Source organism: Rhinolophus sinicus, linkage group LG17, assembly GCF_036562045.2.
Source record: "Rhinolophus sinicus isolate RSC01 linkage group LG17, ASM3656204v1, whole genome shotgun sequence".
In the NCBI taxonomy this organism is placed as follows: domain Eukaryota; kingdom Metazoa; phylum Chordata; class Mammalia; order Chiroptera; family Rhinolophidae; genus Rhinolophus; species Rhinolophus sinicus.
The window spans coordinates 380625-394692 of record NC_133766.1 but is presented as its reverse complement, the minus strand read 5'-3'; the positions used below and the strand labels follow the sequence as shown (position 1 = coordinate 394692).

The 14068-nt window shown below is 48.3% G+C and overlaps 2 protein-coding genes across 6 annotated transcripts in view; both read right to left on the bottom strand.

Annotated features, from left to right (window-relative positions):
- ATF6 (activating transcription factor 6) overlaps nucleotides 1-14068 on the bottom strand; it is a 93080-nt gene that overhangs the window by 43097 nt on the left and 35915 nt on the right. For all 5 annotated transcript variants that reach the window (XM_074322379.1, XM_074322380.1, XM_074322376.1 and 2 more), the window contains 4 exons: nucleotides 10996-11109; nucleotides 9924-10023; nucleotides 6077-6144; nucleotides 4107-4221 (listed from right to left, as the gene is read on the bottom strand). In XM_074322379.1, coding sequence (XP_074178480.1) covers nucleotides 4107-4221; nucleotides 6077-6144; nucleotides 9924-10023; nucleotides 10996-11109 — 397 coding nt within the window. The remainder of the gene's footprint in view (nucleotides 1-4106; nucleotides 4222-6076; nucleotides 6145-9923; nucleotides 10024-10995; nucleotides 11110-14068) is intronic.
- The window catches only part of LOC109435251 (uncharacterized protein C1orf226 homolog), a 244108-nt gene that overhangs the window by 195032 nt on the left and 35008 nt on the right, over nucleotides 1-14068 (bottom strand). The gene's annotated exons all lie outside the window — the stretch shown is intronic.

Genomic DNA, 14068 nt, shown 5'->3' with positions numbered 1-14068 from the left:
CGATACCCCCCCCACATGCACGCACAATTAGAAGCAGCACAGATTTCTGGAGCTGGAAGCCAAGTGCACGTCTACTGTAAGGAGATCATTTTACAGATGCGGACCCTCAGGACAGACCAGGCCGTGGTCTGTGCAAGACCAGGACAGCGTCGGGGCTAGAAGGCACGTGGGAGGGCTGCGTGACGAACTGCTGAGGAAACGTTTCCCTCACATTTTCATGATGTGGAGAAGTATTCTTTCTTAGAATGCAGTTTTGCTTTCAGGAAATGTTTCCTTTCCTTGTGATGAAAAATCTGAAATTTGATGAGAAGGAAACTACCAAAACTTGAAGCTCGCAGCTACTAAACCCCACCTTCGTTCAGGGGGACTCGGCAGTCTCTCAGAAACGCGTCTATTCCACAGCTAAAGGTCCACATCAAAGGAGACCAAGTATTTTTTAAGTTGTCATGGTTATTTGAATTATAAAAGTGATTTTAAACATCTATTGAGAAAAATGTCCTTCGTTTTGTTTCTGCAATCCCCACCTCTAGCAATCTTTTGAATGGTAGGCATAAAAAATAAGGTTAAAAGGCACAAATAAACAACAGTTGGAGCTGCGAACACTTATGTGGGACTTGCTCTGCTGTCTGCAGTGAATTGCAACAGACCTTGTAGAAAGACGAAACAGAATGAGCAGACTTTATCCATGCCCAAAGAAACTACGCCAACTAAAAGGGAGGTTAAACAAATGCACATGAAAAAGACATTAGAAGATGAAGACCACGAGAGCACACAAATGATGAACGGATAGAAAACTGTCCTGACTCAGGGACGGGCCCACCTTCCTGCGAGTTTTGAAGACTTCCGATTATTACGAGCGGCAGGCTCTTTGTGCCCATGGATATTCTATACACAGGTCTGGCTACAGAGACTACTGAGCAATCATTTTTCAAACACAAAACAAGTTATTTTAGAGTTTGCAACTGACAAGTCCAAATAATAGAATTTTTTTTATGTTAGCTAGCAATCTGTTCCAGAGCCAAGGAACAAATGACTCAGCCCCTGAAAGCACAGCAGTAAGTCATTTAACAAGGCGTCTGAGATCAAATGTTTCTGATCTCAGGGAGCTGGCATGCCATACACAGGATCCACAGTAAAATGCACTTGCACACGCACAAAACCACACTTCTCTGTGAGGAGCTCTGGAGTACCGATTGTCACAGTAGCGTCTACTTTGACTAAACTACTTCCTTTTCAAGAAACAGCAAAGATATTCTTTCCAATTGCTTTCAAAGGAAACTAGAAACTCTTAAAGCCTATTTAGTCTATTCCCTGGTTTGAAACACAAACATGTATTATTTCAGACCACTAAGTTATTCTTTACCATCAATGAAAGTGTAACCTAATTAAGTGCTTAACCTACAATCAGGTAATTAACAAACAGAACTAACTGAGTTGTTCTGCCAGAACTCCAGCAAAGCTGCCAGTACATGTGCCAGTGAAACATGGTTGGCTTGGGAGGAACAGGTAAATTTTCTATTTACATATTCCACAATGATCTTAAATGCAGCACCAGAAAGTAAAGGGAAAATCAGAACACTTCAATTATTGCCCTAGTTCTACTGCTTACCATTTTGGGGTCCTCAGATACCCCACTGAACCTCTCTTTGCCTCTTTTTTTTTTTTTTTTTTTGGTCTGTAAATAGGACTAGGAATACCTACTTTATCATGTGTAAGGAAATAACAAGATTACGTATGTGAAAGAGGTTGGTGAATCACATTATATACATTAAGGTGTCAGTATTTGAATATAACTGAAATGAAACAGAAATGGATGTAGAGAATGTTACTGACGTCAGCACAGGTTACCTGGGTTACCTGGATGCTCAGACAATCTATTCTATTTTTCGTAATGTATTTTAGACCTGAATGCGAGTGCGTTTCAAAGTGAGTTACAAACTGATTTTTAAAAAGCCTTCTAAAAGTCTTTTAAAAGTCTCTCTTCTGAGATAATACTTTTTTTTAAAAGCAAGTTATCTTTCCAAACTCATACATTCCCATTTTTTTCCAGCTAGAGAAATAATTTGGCAAAAAGGCCTTGAAAATGCAGATAAGAAACTGGCCCAACTCCAGGACCCAGGTGCACGTTCCAGCTGTAAACCCAAAACCAGAGGCGGCGCGTCCCCTGGGAAGCAGACTTTAGAAAACGACTTCCTCTGACGACAGGGACACGCCTCTCGTCTGAAGGGCCTACAGACAATTACAGGTGCTACACAGAAACTCCCAAGAAACAGAGAGCACATGTTACGAAACGAGGCCACTCTTCTAAGCGTGTATTAGCTCTAAGTCTAGGCATTCATTTAGGAAACGTCATTGCGCTTCTGTGACATTCCTGTAGGTGGCCCTCCATGGGAAACACTGTTTGAACCAGTAAAACCACCAGTCAACCTTTGGGCATCAATGACAGCCTTCCTACCCTGAGGCCACGTTTCAAGTTTCTGGCTCAGGCTGCTAGAATCTGTGTGGACACTGGACACCATCGCTTCTTCAAAAAGAAAGCAGTGGGGACTAACAAGAACCCACTCCAAAATGTTCCTGCCAAATATCGAAGTATGGGGGTGGGGGGGTGTCTTTTTCCAGCAGCACTTTTCACAGCAAACTAATGAGAACTAGCTTTTACAAATGCAAGAAATGTGATGCATATATTTACAAAAGAGCACCATTCATCTTCCTCTGTAAAAACAGTCCTTTAAAGCTGAGGTTACTTTCTCTGTGACAAATACTTGTTCTCTTCCCTAGAAAACCCCAACTACCCAGGAACCAACCCACGGCTTGACAGCTGCTACTTCTAACATATACTGTATTCTTTTGATCAAATAATAGAGAAACTACCCTGGAGCTAAGAGAAGTATTCGGCTATTCGATTGTTAAACACATCCTTCTGGTAAATCCCACGGCACACACTCCAACATGTCCCTTCTCACATCTGTCGACCCGCTTCTTCGTGGTGCTGGATTCCACTTTTAAACATTTACTTTCTTCCCACTTTAAGCCTAACTCTGCCAACACTACAGCAAACACTCTGTTCCCATCACCAGCAGCTGGAGGCTCCGGGAACCCTGGTCCCAGCTGCCCCCTTGCTGCTGAAAGTGAACTGTGAGCTGGAGCGGCCCAGAAACACACCCGTAGGTCTAAGCGCAGGCGAGCACAGCGGGTGTGTGAAAGAGGCAGAAACCATGAGAGGCCACCTCGAGGGCATCCCAGCTCCCCCAGCATATCTGACTGATAACCAAAATATGTGAAAGGTCCGATTTCCCTCATCTTCTAGTGTCAAAGCTCTCTGGTACTGAAATTCTGAGCTCCTAGCTATTTAGACCTTAGCGAAAGACTTGAGTTCACTGAGAACTGCAGTGGTTGTGAGCGGCGACAATAATCAGAGGACGGACGGGTTGCTCTTGTTAGTATGTGCTTAGCTGTAACCACAGCCCCTCCACCTTCTTCAAAAACTGAGAAATCAGGCTGCAAACCAACGAGGAACCCTAACTCACTCTGTGCCCTGGGTTCACACAAACACAGCTATTCAGAAGGGCCCTCTCTGAAGAAAGTATTTTCACTGCAGAGGAAGAACAGATCGATGTAAATAGCTGTGCATTTTTTCCCTCTCAGTCTAACATCCGTAACATTCCAAAGTGCGTGCATCAACATTTCCTTTGCATAACCTCACGGGCAGCTAGCACACCTTCAGCACGGGAGCAAACGTTTGCTGGAAGACCGACACTGGAGGGCTCACACAGCTGGGGAGCAGGATCCACAGAGCGCACGGTGCACCCTGACCCCACAGCTGGGAGAGCGACTTCTCAATACCAACGGGAACCCCACCACCAGCCTGAACAGGAATGTTTATGTTTTCACTTCTCCTTTGGTTATAATGAACAGTATAACGGAAAACATCAATGAGGACTTGGTCTTTTCTGACTCCGAACTCCCGGCCGACATCAATCCGTGCTCACCTTTCTACCGCGGAGCGCAGGGCACGAGGTCCCCCGCATGGAGGCCGCCCCCAGCTCACCGCTACTGCACCGAGCAGGGGCTGAGAGCTTGTCCTCTGCTCTTTCCAGTGCACTTACCCTTCGGAAGGACACCACGTAGAATGTGTCGCCCCTCCTGCGGATGGCATCGAAGAAGTCCCGGTAGCCACCAGCCGACGCGTAGTACACCTGCAGCTCGCTGCCCGTGGGCCCACTGCCGGGGAAGAGGCACAGTGGGTCAGGCACAGAACCCCACGCCCACTCAGACACCCCCTCCTAAGGCTCGCCCAAATCACAAGAATCTCCACCAAGAATTAGGAGCATTTTGGTCGTTTTTTCTAAGAACATTTTGGAAAGCCCAAGGTCACGAGAACTGTAAAATTCAATTCACTAGGCTGCAACTCTCATTTCTGAACCAAGGCTCTAAAATGTACCCCAGTCAAGTGCATTGCAAAGCACATAATGGTAATGAAAGCACCAGAAAATTGTCTCTGCACTGGTTTGTATGATGTCAAAATTTGGGGTAACAAAAATTCAGTCTGAGGAAGGTATTTTTCACGGCTCTGCGAGGCCTGTGAAGACACATGTGGGCGCCTGTCAGGCCACCGGTGTGACGGTGGGAAGAGCCTCGGATCTGGGAACAAAGCCACGGGCCCTGGAGTCCTGCTCTCCTCAGCTGGGTGTCCCTGCAGGAGCCAGCCTCACTGCTGGCTGCGTCTCCTAATCAGTGGAATGAGCACAACTGAAAGGGTCTGGCAGGACCTGGCAGGCTCCGCAGAGACGCTGGACCCTTTGGCAGCAGCACACGTGGACCCTGTTCCACAGGAGCCCTCCACAGCCGCTGGCGGAAGTTACTAAAAGGAGGGGGCAGCGCCTCATAAAGCCGCAAACCTCACCTCAGCCCAAAGACTCACTCCCATTTATTAGTATAGTTCTTAACCAGGGTCTTTTACTGTTTAGCACAATAAGCCAACACTCATGAGCTAAAAGAGAGTTAAAGAAATAATGCTCATTTTTCTCCAAAAAGAAAACATGTATGTCCTTCTTTGTGTTTTCAATCGTTATGTTTTCAATCAATCTTTATTAATTTGCTAAGTGAAATAAGTCAGGGAAAGACAAATACCATATGCTTCACTTACATGTAGAATTTAAAAAACAAAATAAGTAAACAAACAAAACAAATTCATAGATACACAGAACATTTTGATGGTTGCCAGATGGGAAGGGGTGGGGGGCTGGGGAAAAGGGGGAAGGGATTAAGGACAAATTGGTCGTTACAGAATAGTTGCAGGAAGTGACATGGTGACAACTGTGTGGGGTCAGAAGGGAACTCATCGGGGGATCACATCGTAAGGTATGTAAGTGTCTAATCACTATGCTATACACCTGAAACCAATAGAATACTGTATGTCAATGGTAATTGAAAACTAAAAAACTATTTTTAAAAAAATCTTTATTAACTTAAGAGGAGAAAAAGAGTGGCCAAAAAGGAAATTGTAAGTGAGTCATAGAACCTCCTTGGAAATGCTTCCATTTGCTCACTAGGCTATAATATTCTCAACACATGGCCAAGTCTCCCTACTCACGGCAGCTGCAGCTTGTAAAGCCAGTGCAAACACTGAGTCAGCAATTCTGAGCCATGCTCCCAAGGGAAAACAGGGTCTCCTGTGAGCCCCCGGGTGAAGTCCCGCTGGAACTTGGGCCTGCAGGAAGCTTACGTGACACACGTCCTTTCCCCATCAGGCCCATCCCAGCCTTCTGGTGCTGTCAACACAGGTGGCACATGGGCACTACACTCAGGGGCCACCAAAAGCACAAAAATGTGAAAAACATGGCCCTAAACTAAATACACTGGGTAAAGGACACTGTTTACGGGAGGGGATCTGGAACAGAAGGCAGCGCTACCTTCGGACACCTCGCCTGGGAGAGTCCACACGTGTCTGCACATGGCCACGCCTGGGGTTACAAGCCAACTTCAGAAAGCAGGCGGGCCAGATACGAACAGGGACGAGGGCTGGCCGGCCTAAGTCACGTCCAGTTTCCTGGCCAACAGCACGCACACGTCTCACCTGATCCTGGGGGTTTCTGTGTACTGGACGGCCAGGAGCTGGGAGTCGGAGCCCTGGTCCAGAGCACCCTGCAAGGACAAGAAGGAGGTGGTGACACAGGGAATGACATGAAGACCGTCCCCCAGGGACTCCGTCTACACGCCGTGGACTAAACTCAGGAAAGCATTCCGGGTTCTCTCGTGGGTGTTCTGACAGTAAGTTTACACGACTGAACACCAACATAGAAATCAGAGCTCCTCTGCCCACGTCCTGGGCTGACAGATGTGTCTTATGCAGATGAAGACATTTAAGACACTTCCCATAAAGCTTTAAAAAAATAGCCCCAAAGCTCAGTGCAAGCTCCCCAAGTTTTACGGCCAAGTCGTACATGTATTACTAAAGATGTAACAACTTGGGCTGGCCTAAAATAACGACTTCCCAAATGAAAAGTTCCTGAAGCATGAGAGGGCCATGTGAAGCCGGAGCCTACTGCTTGCTGAGTTCAACACAAAAGTCTCCACGCCTGCATCCGCCTATGGACTAAGCCATCATTTAAGAGATGTCATCAAAGAAACAAGCCCTCTTCCCCCAGACTCAGAAAGGAGTAGGCTTTAAAAACAATGAGTTATACTAACAATTGTCACCCCAATAAATTTAAAAAATAAATTAAAAAAAAACAACAAAAAAAAACAATGAGTTACAGAGACACAAGGAAACAGAAATTGGATGTGCTACTTCCCTACCTAAGATTCATACCAATGAACAAACGAACCTCTGAAAAACTGGCAATGAGCTTTAGGACTTGTAACTACATGGATTTAGCAAAAGGTCGTAATCAGCAAAACTGTCAGGGAGGCAGCTACACGGAACGAGAGGGACTGAAAATCCCCAGCCCAGCTGTAGATTTATTTGCCTATTCTTCCCGTTAGTTCTGTCACATTTTCACTTTACATACTTTGAAGCTTTGTTATCAGGAGCCTATACATTTGACATTATGTCTTCTTGACTTACTGCCCTTTTACTATGAGATCTCCTTAGTCTCGTAACATTCTCCGTCTGGAAGTCTACCTTGCCTGACTAATACAGATACACCAGCTTTCTAACGCCTAATGTTTGCTTAGCATCCACTCGTTAGCACCCATTTATTTTCCATCTGAATGTCTTTATATTTAACATTTAAATATAAATATTAATATTTAAAGTTATTTTTTATGAACAGCATATAGTTGGGTCTCGTCTTTTTAAGAGTCTAGTTTGACAATTTCTCCCTTCAAACTGCTGTGCTTATTATTAGCCCATTAAATTCTATCACTAATGCAGCTGGGCTTAAGTCTACTACCTCAGTTTATGTTTTCTACTTATCCTTTTTGTCCTTTGTTGGTCCTTTTGCTGCTTTGTTTTTGTTGAAATATTTTTTTTCGTATTCCACCCTCATTTACTGTACTGGCTTTTAGCTGTACTTCTTCATGCTGGTTTTTACTGACTGCTCTAGAGAGCCACACTGATCTAGAAGTTACCACAGCCTACCCTGAAATATTATTTGAACAGTAAGAAAACTTCCTGAGAGTATATTCCATTTACCGCCTCTGTACCTCCTGTTCTTGCCATCTTACATTTTACTTCTACGTAACCTGGAAACCCCACAACAAACTGTTCTGAGTTTTGGCTTAAAAAAAAACAACAAGTCTTTTAAAGACATGTACATACACACAAACACAAAATAAGGATACTAAAAGGGGGGGGCATGTATTTTTCCAATTCTTGTGCCGTTCCTTTGTGCTATCTGGGCTCCTATCTGATAACCATTTCCTTTCATCTAAACAACCTCTTGGGTATTATTTCTTTTGCAGACAAATTACTGTAGTTTCTGTCTGTCTGGCAATGTCTTTATTTTGATTTCACTTTGAAGAACACTTTCCCTAATCTGACCCTTTATCTTTTCTAATAACTCAGTCTAGGAAGAAGGTCGACGTGTGAAATGGCCCAATCAGGTTCATAGTGCTGAGAACCGACCAGAATTCCCTCCGTTCCACGGGACACATCCTTCTACTGTTGGGTCCCCAGACCACGTGAAAGAAAGAAAAGGGGGAAGTGAGGGAAGGCCACCTAAGCGGAGCACCAGCTGGGGACTGGGCGGGGCTGCGTCCAGCTCCTTCTGCGGGACAGGCGGGCTGTGCACAAGCTCTGTACCGACAGCCATGCAGGCTCAGTGGTCTTCCTCCTCCCTGCGACTGGGCAGAACTTCCCCTTCCTGGGACACACCCCCCTGCCCTTCCTCTCCCTGTATCAGCTGGGAGTCCCACGTTTGTGACCATCACCTATGCTCACTACACAAAGATATGCCCCCAGAGCAGCAGAGAAAGGCAAAAGACTTGAAACTCCCAATCTCTGCCAAATGTTCCAAAGCTGTGAAATTAAAACAAATTATTTTCATTGCATTAAAATTCCTTCACGATTAAGGAAGAGCGACCACCACTTACACACAGTGAGCTCTCCGTTTCTTTAGCTAACAACCAGGACAAAATTACATGAGAGAGCATCAGAAGCTAAGGCGAAGAAAGTGACTGAGGCTGAGGCTGTAAGCCGTCTCCATGAGGCCATCACAGCAGCTGTGCCCCTCCCCTGACAGGGTCGGGCCTACACTGGACACCCCCACTTTCTACCACCAGGTCCTGCCAGTAGGATGTGCTGGCTTGCACCAGATTTGGGGAGTAGAGAGAGACAGACCCCTTCTCCATCTGCCATGGAGGCTCTGGCAGACACGCGTCTCCACAGGGCTGTGCTCCGTGGCACCTGTGACATTGGCAATGACTGCCTGCAGCCTCCAGCAGTCAGTACCTGCCAGTACAGCTGCCGTGACATGTGACACAGGGCGGAGGAGGGGCCCAGAGAGGCGCGTGGCAGGTAGTCAAAGTGTGCGAGCTTCAGAGCCAGTGTCCTCCCCACCTGGCTCCTCAGCCACTGTGTGGAGGAAAGCCATCCTGGACAGCTGGACCAGACTGGGGGGGCGGGGGTGGGGGCACGCTGAGATTCCATCAAGCTACTGAGAATCGGGGGCAGCTGTGGCAACGACCGTGTGTTCCCCGAGTGCAGTCTGCAGAGAAGCCCCCGCACCGCAATGTCTGGGAGCCACACAGCTCCCCATTCCCTGCTGCTTCCGTAGAGACCTCAGCATTCTCTTGGGCAAACTGAGATAATACTGTTTACTGTTTGTCCTTCCACCAGAACGTAAGGCCCGTAAGGCGAGGATTTTCTCATCCTCGCCATCACATCCCCAGGGTCTGGAGCGTGACCTGGCTTACTGTCACCACCCCAGTGACAGCCGCTGGGAGCCTGCAGCGTGCCAGCTGCCACGCTAAGTGCTTCATAGTAACACATATTTGTCGAATGACGGAATGACAAGAAACGGGGCTTGGTGGCAAATAGCAATGGAAGTCCAATTAAGCAGGTGCTGAATGAGAGCTGTCATTAATCTGCAGAGCTACATGTCTGAATACAGGAACGCCCTCCGTGGACACGGGTCCTGAGTTTCCACACGTGCTTTCTGAAGAGCTCTGAGAACACAGATCGCCAGCATCGTGTGTTCTACCATTTGTGCCCAATACTCCACCGAGACACCTGGATGCCCACGCCCGGAAGCCCTGGCTTGAAAACCAGTCTGAGGAGAGCAGGGAGCCCTAGCGCTAAAAGGGGGGGGGCTGGCCTGACAGCTCTGCGGAAGCAGCGGGAGGGCGGGGGGCGGGGGGGGGCGTGCTGCAGTTCAGGCTCCCGCATCCCACGTCCTCCGGGGCGAGAGCAGCCCGGCTGGAGGAAGCTTCTGGCACAGACACCGAGTGTGTCCCCCGCTGGGACATGAGCAGAGACAGACCTGCAGGATGCGTGTCTTCTGGTCATCGCGCGTCATCCTCCTCGACTTGGTCCTTTCCACCTCGTGCCTCTGAACCCACCCTCGAAGCTCGTGGTTTAACCTGTAAAACAGCTTTATTAATGAGACAAACTACACGGAAATAAGTCCCACCTGGTAAAAGGAATTACCCACATCATACAGGCCCCAAAGAGTGCCAGGGGCCTGAGGATCAGTGCTGCGTTTTGGGCTGAAAAAACTAAGACACTGAATGTCAAGTTCATGTCAGGAAGACGCGACCTTTCCTACGGCAGCCTCCTCAATCCCGAGCTCAGAATTTGCAGAAAACCAGAGCCACACAGCTGGCCAGTGTAAGCCTGGGTGCGAAGGCTTTCCACACGACGTGTCTGCTGTCTCTCGGCTGCATACACACCAGCAGCGGAGATGCTGGGGCACATGACCCACCAACAACTGTGCGTCACAGCCTTTGAAAATCATCCTTGTGAAAAGGAAAAGAATGAACTCCTGTGCTCGAGAAAGAGAGGAAATTCCAACGCACTATAATCCAAAGTCTCCAATACCAGAAATTTAAAAAAGCCTAGTCCACATATAACTTCCTTTTATTTTGTTTACTTTTTAGAGCAGTTGTGAAGCAGTTGTAACTCAGCAGTTTTTGAGGTTCAAGGATAGGATCCAAAATCACAAGAAAAAATTCAAGGGAAAACTAGATACGAAAAGGTGCTCTACTGGGCAAGTGTCTCCAGAATCACATGCCTTCAAATTACTATCTTCCATAATTTGAAGAAAAAGCCACCTTCCACTATGAATGTCACCACCAGCAAGTCTAACATGCACCTGAGTTTTTATGTTGATGTCATTCTGGAGTTTTCAAACAAGGTGTATGTAGGTACGCGACCCCAAAACCAGTGCACGAAGCAGAGCCATTCCCGTCTCTACCGGCTGGTGGGGACCGGACATCAACCCCTGCACTTTGTTACCTAACGAGTCCTCAGCTGCTTGGACCGGCTGAACACACATGCTCCCAGTCCCAACATCTGTGTAGCGACCCCCCAGACAGACCACGCACCCCACGTACCTGAGGGACTCGGTGGTGTTGATGAGGGGCCGGCATGGAGGTGAGGGCACGAAGAGCAGCGGGTCCTCGCTCAGCACCATCAGGGCCTTGTCACGTGACACCGCGTGGTCGGCTCTGAAACACACATGCACACACGTGTCTCCTGCGTCCCCAGTTCCTCAGCCAGCCAGCGCTGGCATCAGCTCCTTACGGAGGTGAAACACAGCCTGAGCCTAGTGCAAGAGAAGCCAGGAACAGCCCACACCGCACGCCGTCACACTCTGGTTTCCAGCTCCCCTCACACCACCCGTGGGTCCAGCCCCCGTGATGGAGCCGTTTTTATGCACAAGAAGCTGCCACAGTCACACGTGGCGCATGTCTTCAATGAGCTCAAGGCGCACACAGTGCTGCTGGGACAAGGAGGTGACCCAGGCGGGGACCTGGGGAAGTCCCCCGAGCTAGGAAAAATGGTGTCACGTGACAGACGAAAGCAGTGCGGTCGTTCACAGTTCTGTCATAACAAAACCAAACATCTCCTTAAAATGTGGGGAGGGGGACAAAATCCTTGGCAGGAGAAAAATGAAAGTGCGAAAAGCTGAATAGGAAACGTGGACTATGGAGGAAACTGAATCACTAGGACGTAAAACACGAGGTGACTTGAACCAGTTACTCACTAGCTGACAAAACACACTTTCCTAACCACCGCACGACCCACGTGATGTGAGCTCACACCAGGCTCGATGCAGGAGGCAGAACCTCGCTGGAAATCAGCAGTGGAGCTGGGGCACCGCTGCTGTTTATTCTCTTCCACCTGCTACTTTAAGCTTTCCCACTAAGAAATCTTAGATGTCTCGAATTTCTTTATATACAATGCTCTGGGTTTTGAAAATTAGATAAGCTAAAGCCCAGAAGGAAAAAAACGTTAACATGTAAAATTGGACATGGCTTGATTCACGCTTTTCATTAATTTATTCAACAAATATTTACTGAACACCGACTGTGTGCCAGGCACTGTGCTCGGTGCGGGGAGCCCAGCAGAGAACCAGAGAAGTGACGGCTGTGCCCTCAGGACCTTAGAGTACAAGATGGACGAAAGACGCGAGAGAATACACACAGAATAAACCCAAACTGTGGCAAGAGCTATGGAAGAAATAAACAAACGGCTCAACTAGGAAACTGACAGCAGCAGCTACTCTACACAGGTCTGAGAAGCAGACGGCATCTCAGCCAGGGCCTGAAGGATGACAAGAAGCAACTGGGAAGGAATGTTCTAGAGAGGGAGGGTGGAAAGGGCAGGTTCAGGGAACTTAGAGACCGCTGACCAGCCAAGGAGCTGTGAGCAAGTGAGGGAAGCACGCGATGATACGGAACTCCTGCACGTAATGAGAAGGGCCTTATTTCTGTGCTCGTTCACACCGTGCCGTCCGTCACACCGACGGATCCGTGGAGGCCGAGGGCAAGTGGGAGGCCCGGCAGGAGCAGCACGGTGACCCAGGCCAGAGCTGGGGCAGCAGGGACAGGGACACGGGCGCTGGTTCAGGTCTCTGGGAAAGTGTCGACGGCCCCGTCGGAAGGACCACCGGGCGTCCGGCTTAAGCAACAGAGAAGAGGAAGACGGCTGCCAGGCTGCTCGGAGACCGGGGAGCGGGAGCGAGTGCTCCCTGTGTGAGCATCCGGGTGGAAACGTCAAGTAGACGTCACGGGAACCAGCGGCTGGGTGAGTCTAGAGACTTGCAAGTCTGGACAGGAAATAAAGTTGGGAGTCGGGGGCAGAGAGACGTGGGCTGTGTGCTCTGTTACGATGAGTCACGTAGAGGGAAGAGAACAAGGGTTCGCAGTTCCAAATCCTGGGACAGAGGCCACGCCCACAAAGGTGGTAAAGCAGCAGCGGAAAAAGGAAGAGAACAGACCACGTAGCGAGATGCAGAAAGGTTCAAGGAGCCGACTGCGGAGGAACGATCACGTAGGATGGAGACAGGCGTTTCCACTGATTCTGGCAACACCGAGATCACTGGCCCCTTGACAAAATCATTTGGCACAGTGGGGAAACTAACTTGAGGTAAAAGAGACTTCTACGCGTGACACACACGAGGAAAAAACAGCACCTGCTAAAAGTACACAGACTTCCTCCCTGCACCTCACGCGAACACGTCTCCATGTCCTGCCTGCGGCCTGTGGGGTCAGGTTGCGTGGAACAAAGAGCAGAGGCGACGCCTCCCAGTAACAACACAGGCAATGGCCACACACGGGAGCAGATCAGCTAAACCTCCACGCTCAGGAGAAGGAAGAAATCTGCCTGGTCCTTGCGGAATCCTGGATGCCTCTAGGAAGATGCTGCTGGCCACACTGCAAACCCACCAGCAGACGTGTCTCATCCACGTTGTTTTAAAAGTCAGATCTCAAACGTACAAACACACAAGCGCTGCAGTCCCTCAGAAAAGTCCATGCTGCTTTTGAAAATACGTTTCAGATTTATGATTTTATTTCCATGTGATAAACTCTAGTAATGGTTTCTGCACATCTGTGCTGGCTGGCTTTGTTCTACAGGCCAAAACTATTCTTTGGAAGAGAGAAAGGATCTGACAGAAATACCAGGAAAGAGAGCGAGTGGGTGGTACTGGGGAAGAAAAGGGAGACTCTACGCCAACACACGACCTGCGGAAGCTCAGGTCTGCGCCGACCCTGCCACGGCCCGGGTGCCAGGCTGCCAGTAACCCACTCGGAGTAAGACCTCAGCACATAAAGCGCTGAAGCAGGACAGTGCCAGGAAGAACTCCTACACACACGTGACCTCCCTGCCCGTCTGCCCACGGCAGTGTGGACCACGAGGCCACCTTCCACTCTCAGAAATGTCCCAATGTGCTCAACAAATTACACGGTTGTCTCATTATACACCATCCACTTCTAAGACTGAAAAATACATGCAGTTAGTTATTAAATGACAGGCAAATGCAGTATTATAAATCATGGGACTGGAATCTCCTTCCTTTTTATTTGAACGAGTTCTCACAACTCTCCTAAAAAATGAAACATAATATAAAATAGACTGCATTAAGAAACAACTACAAGTGTCATGGCAGAATATAAATAAATC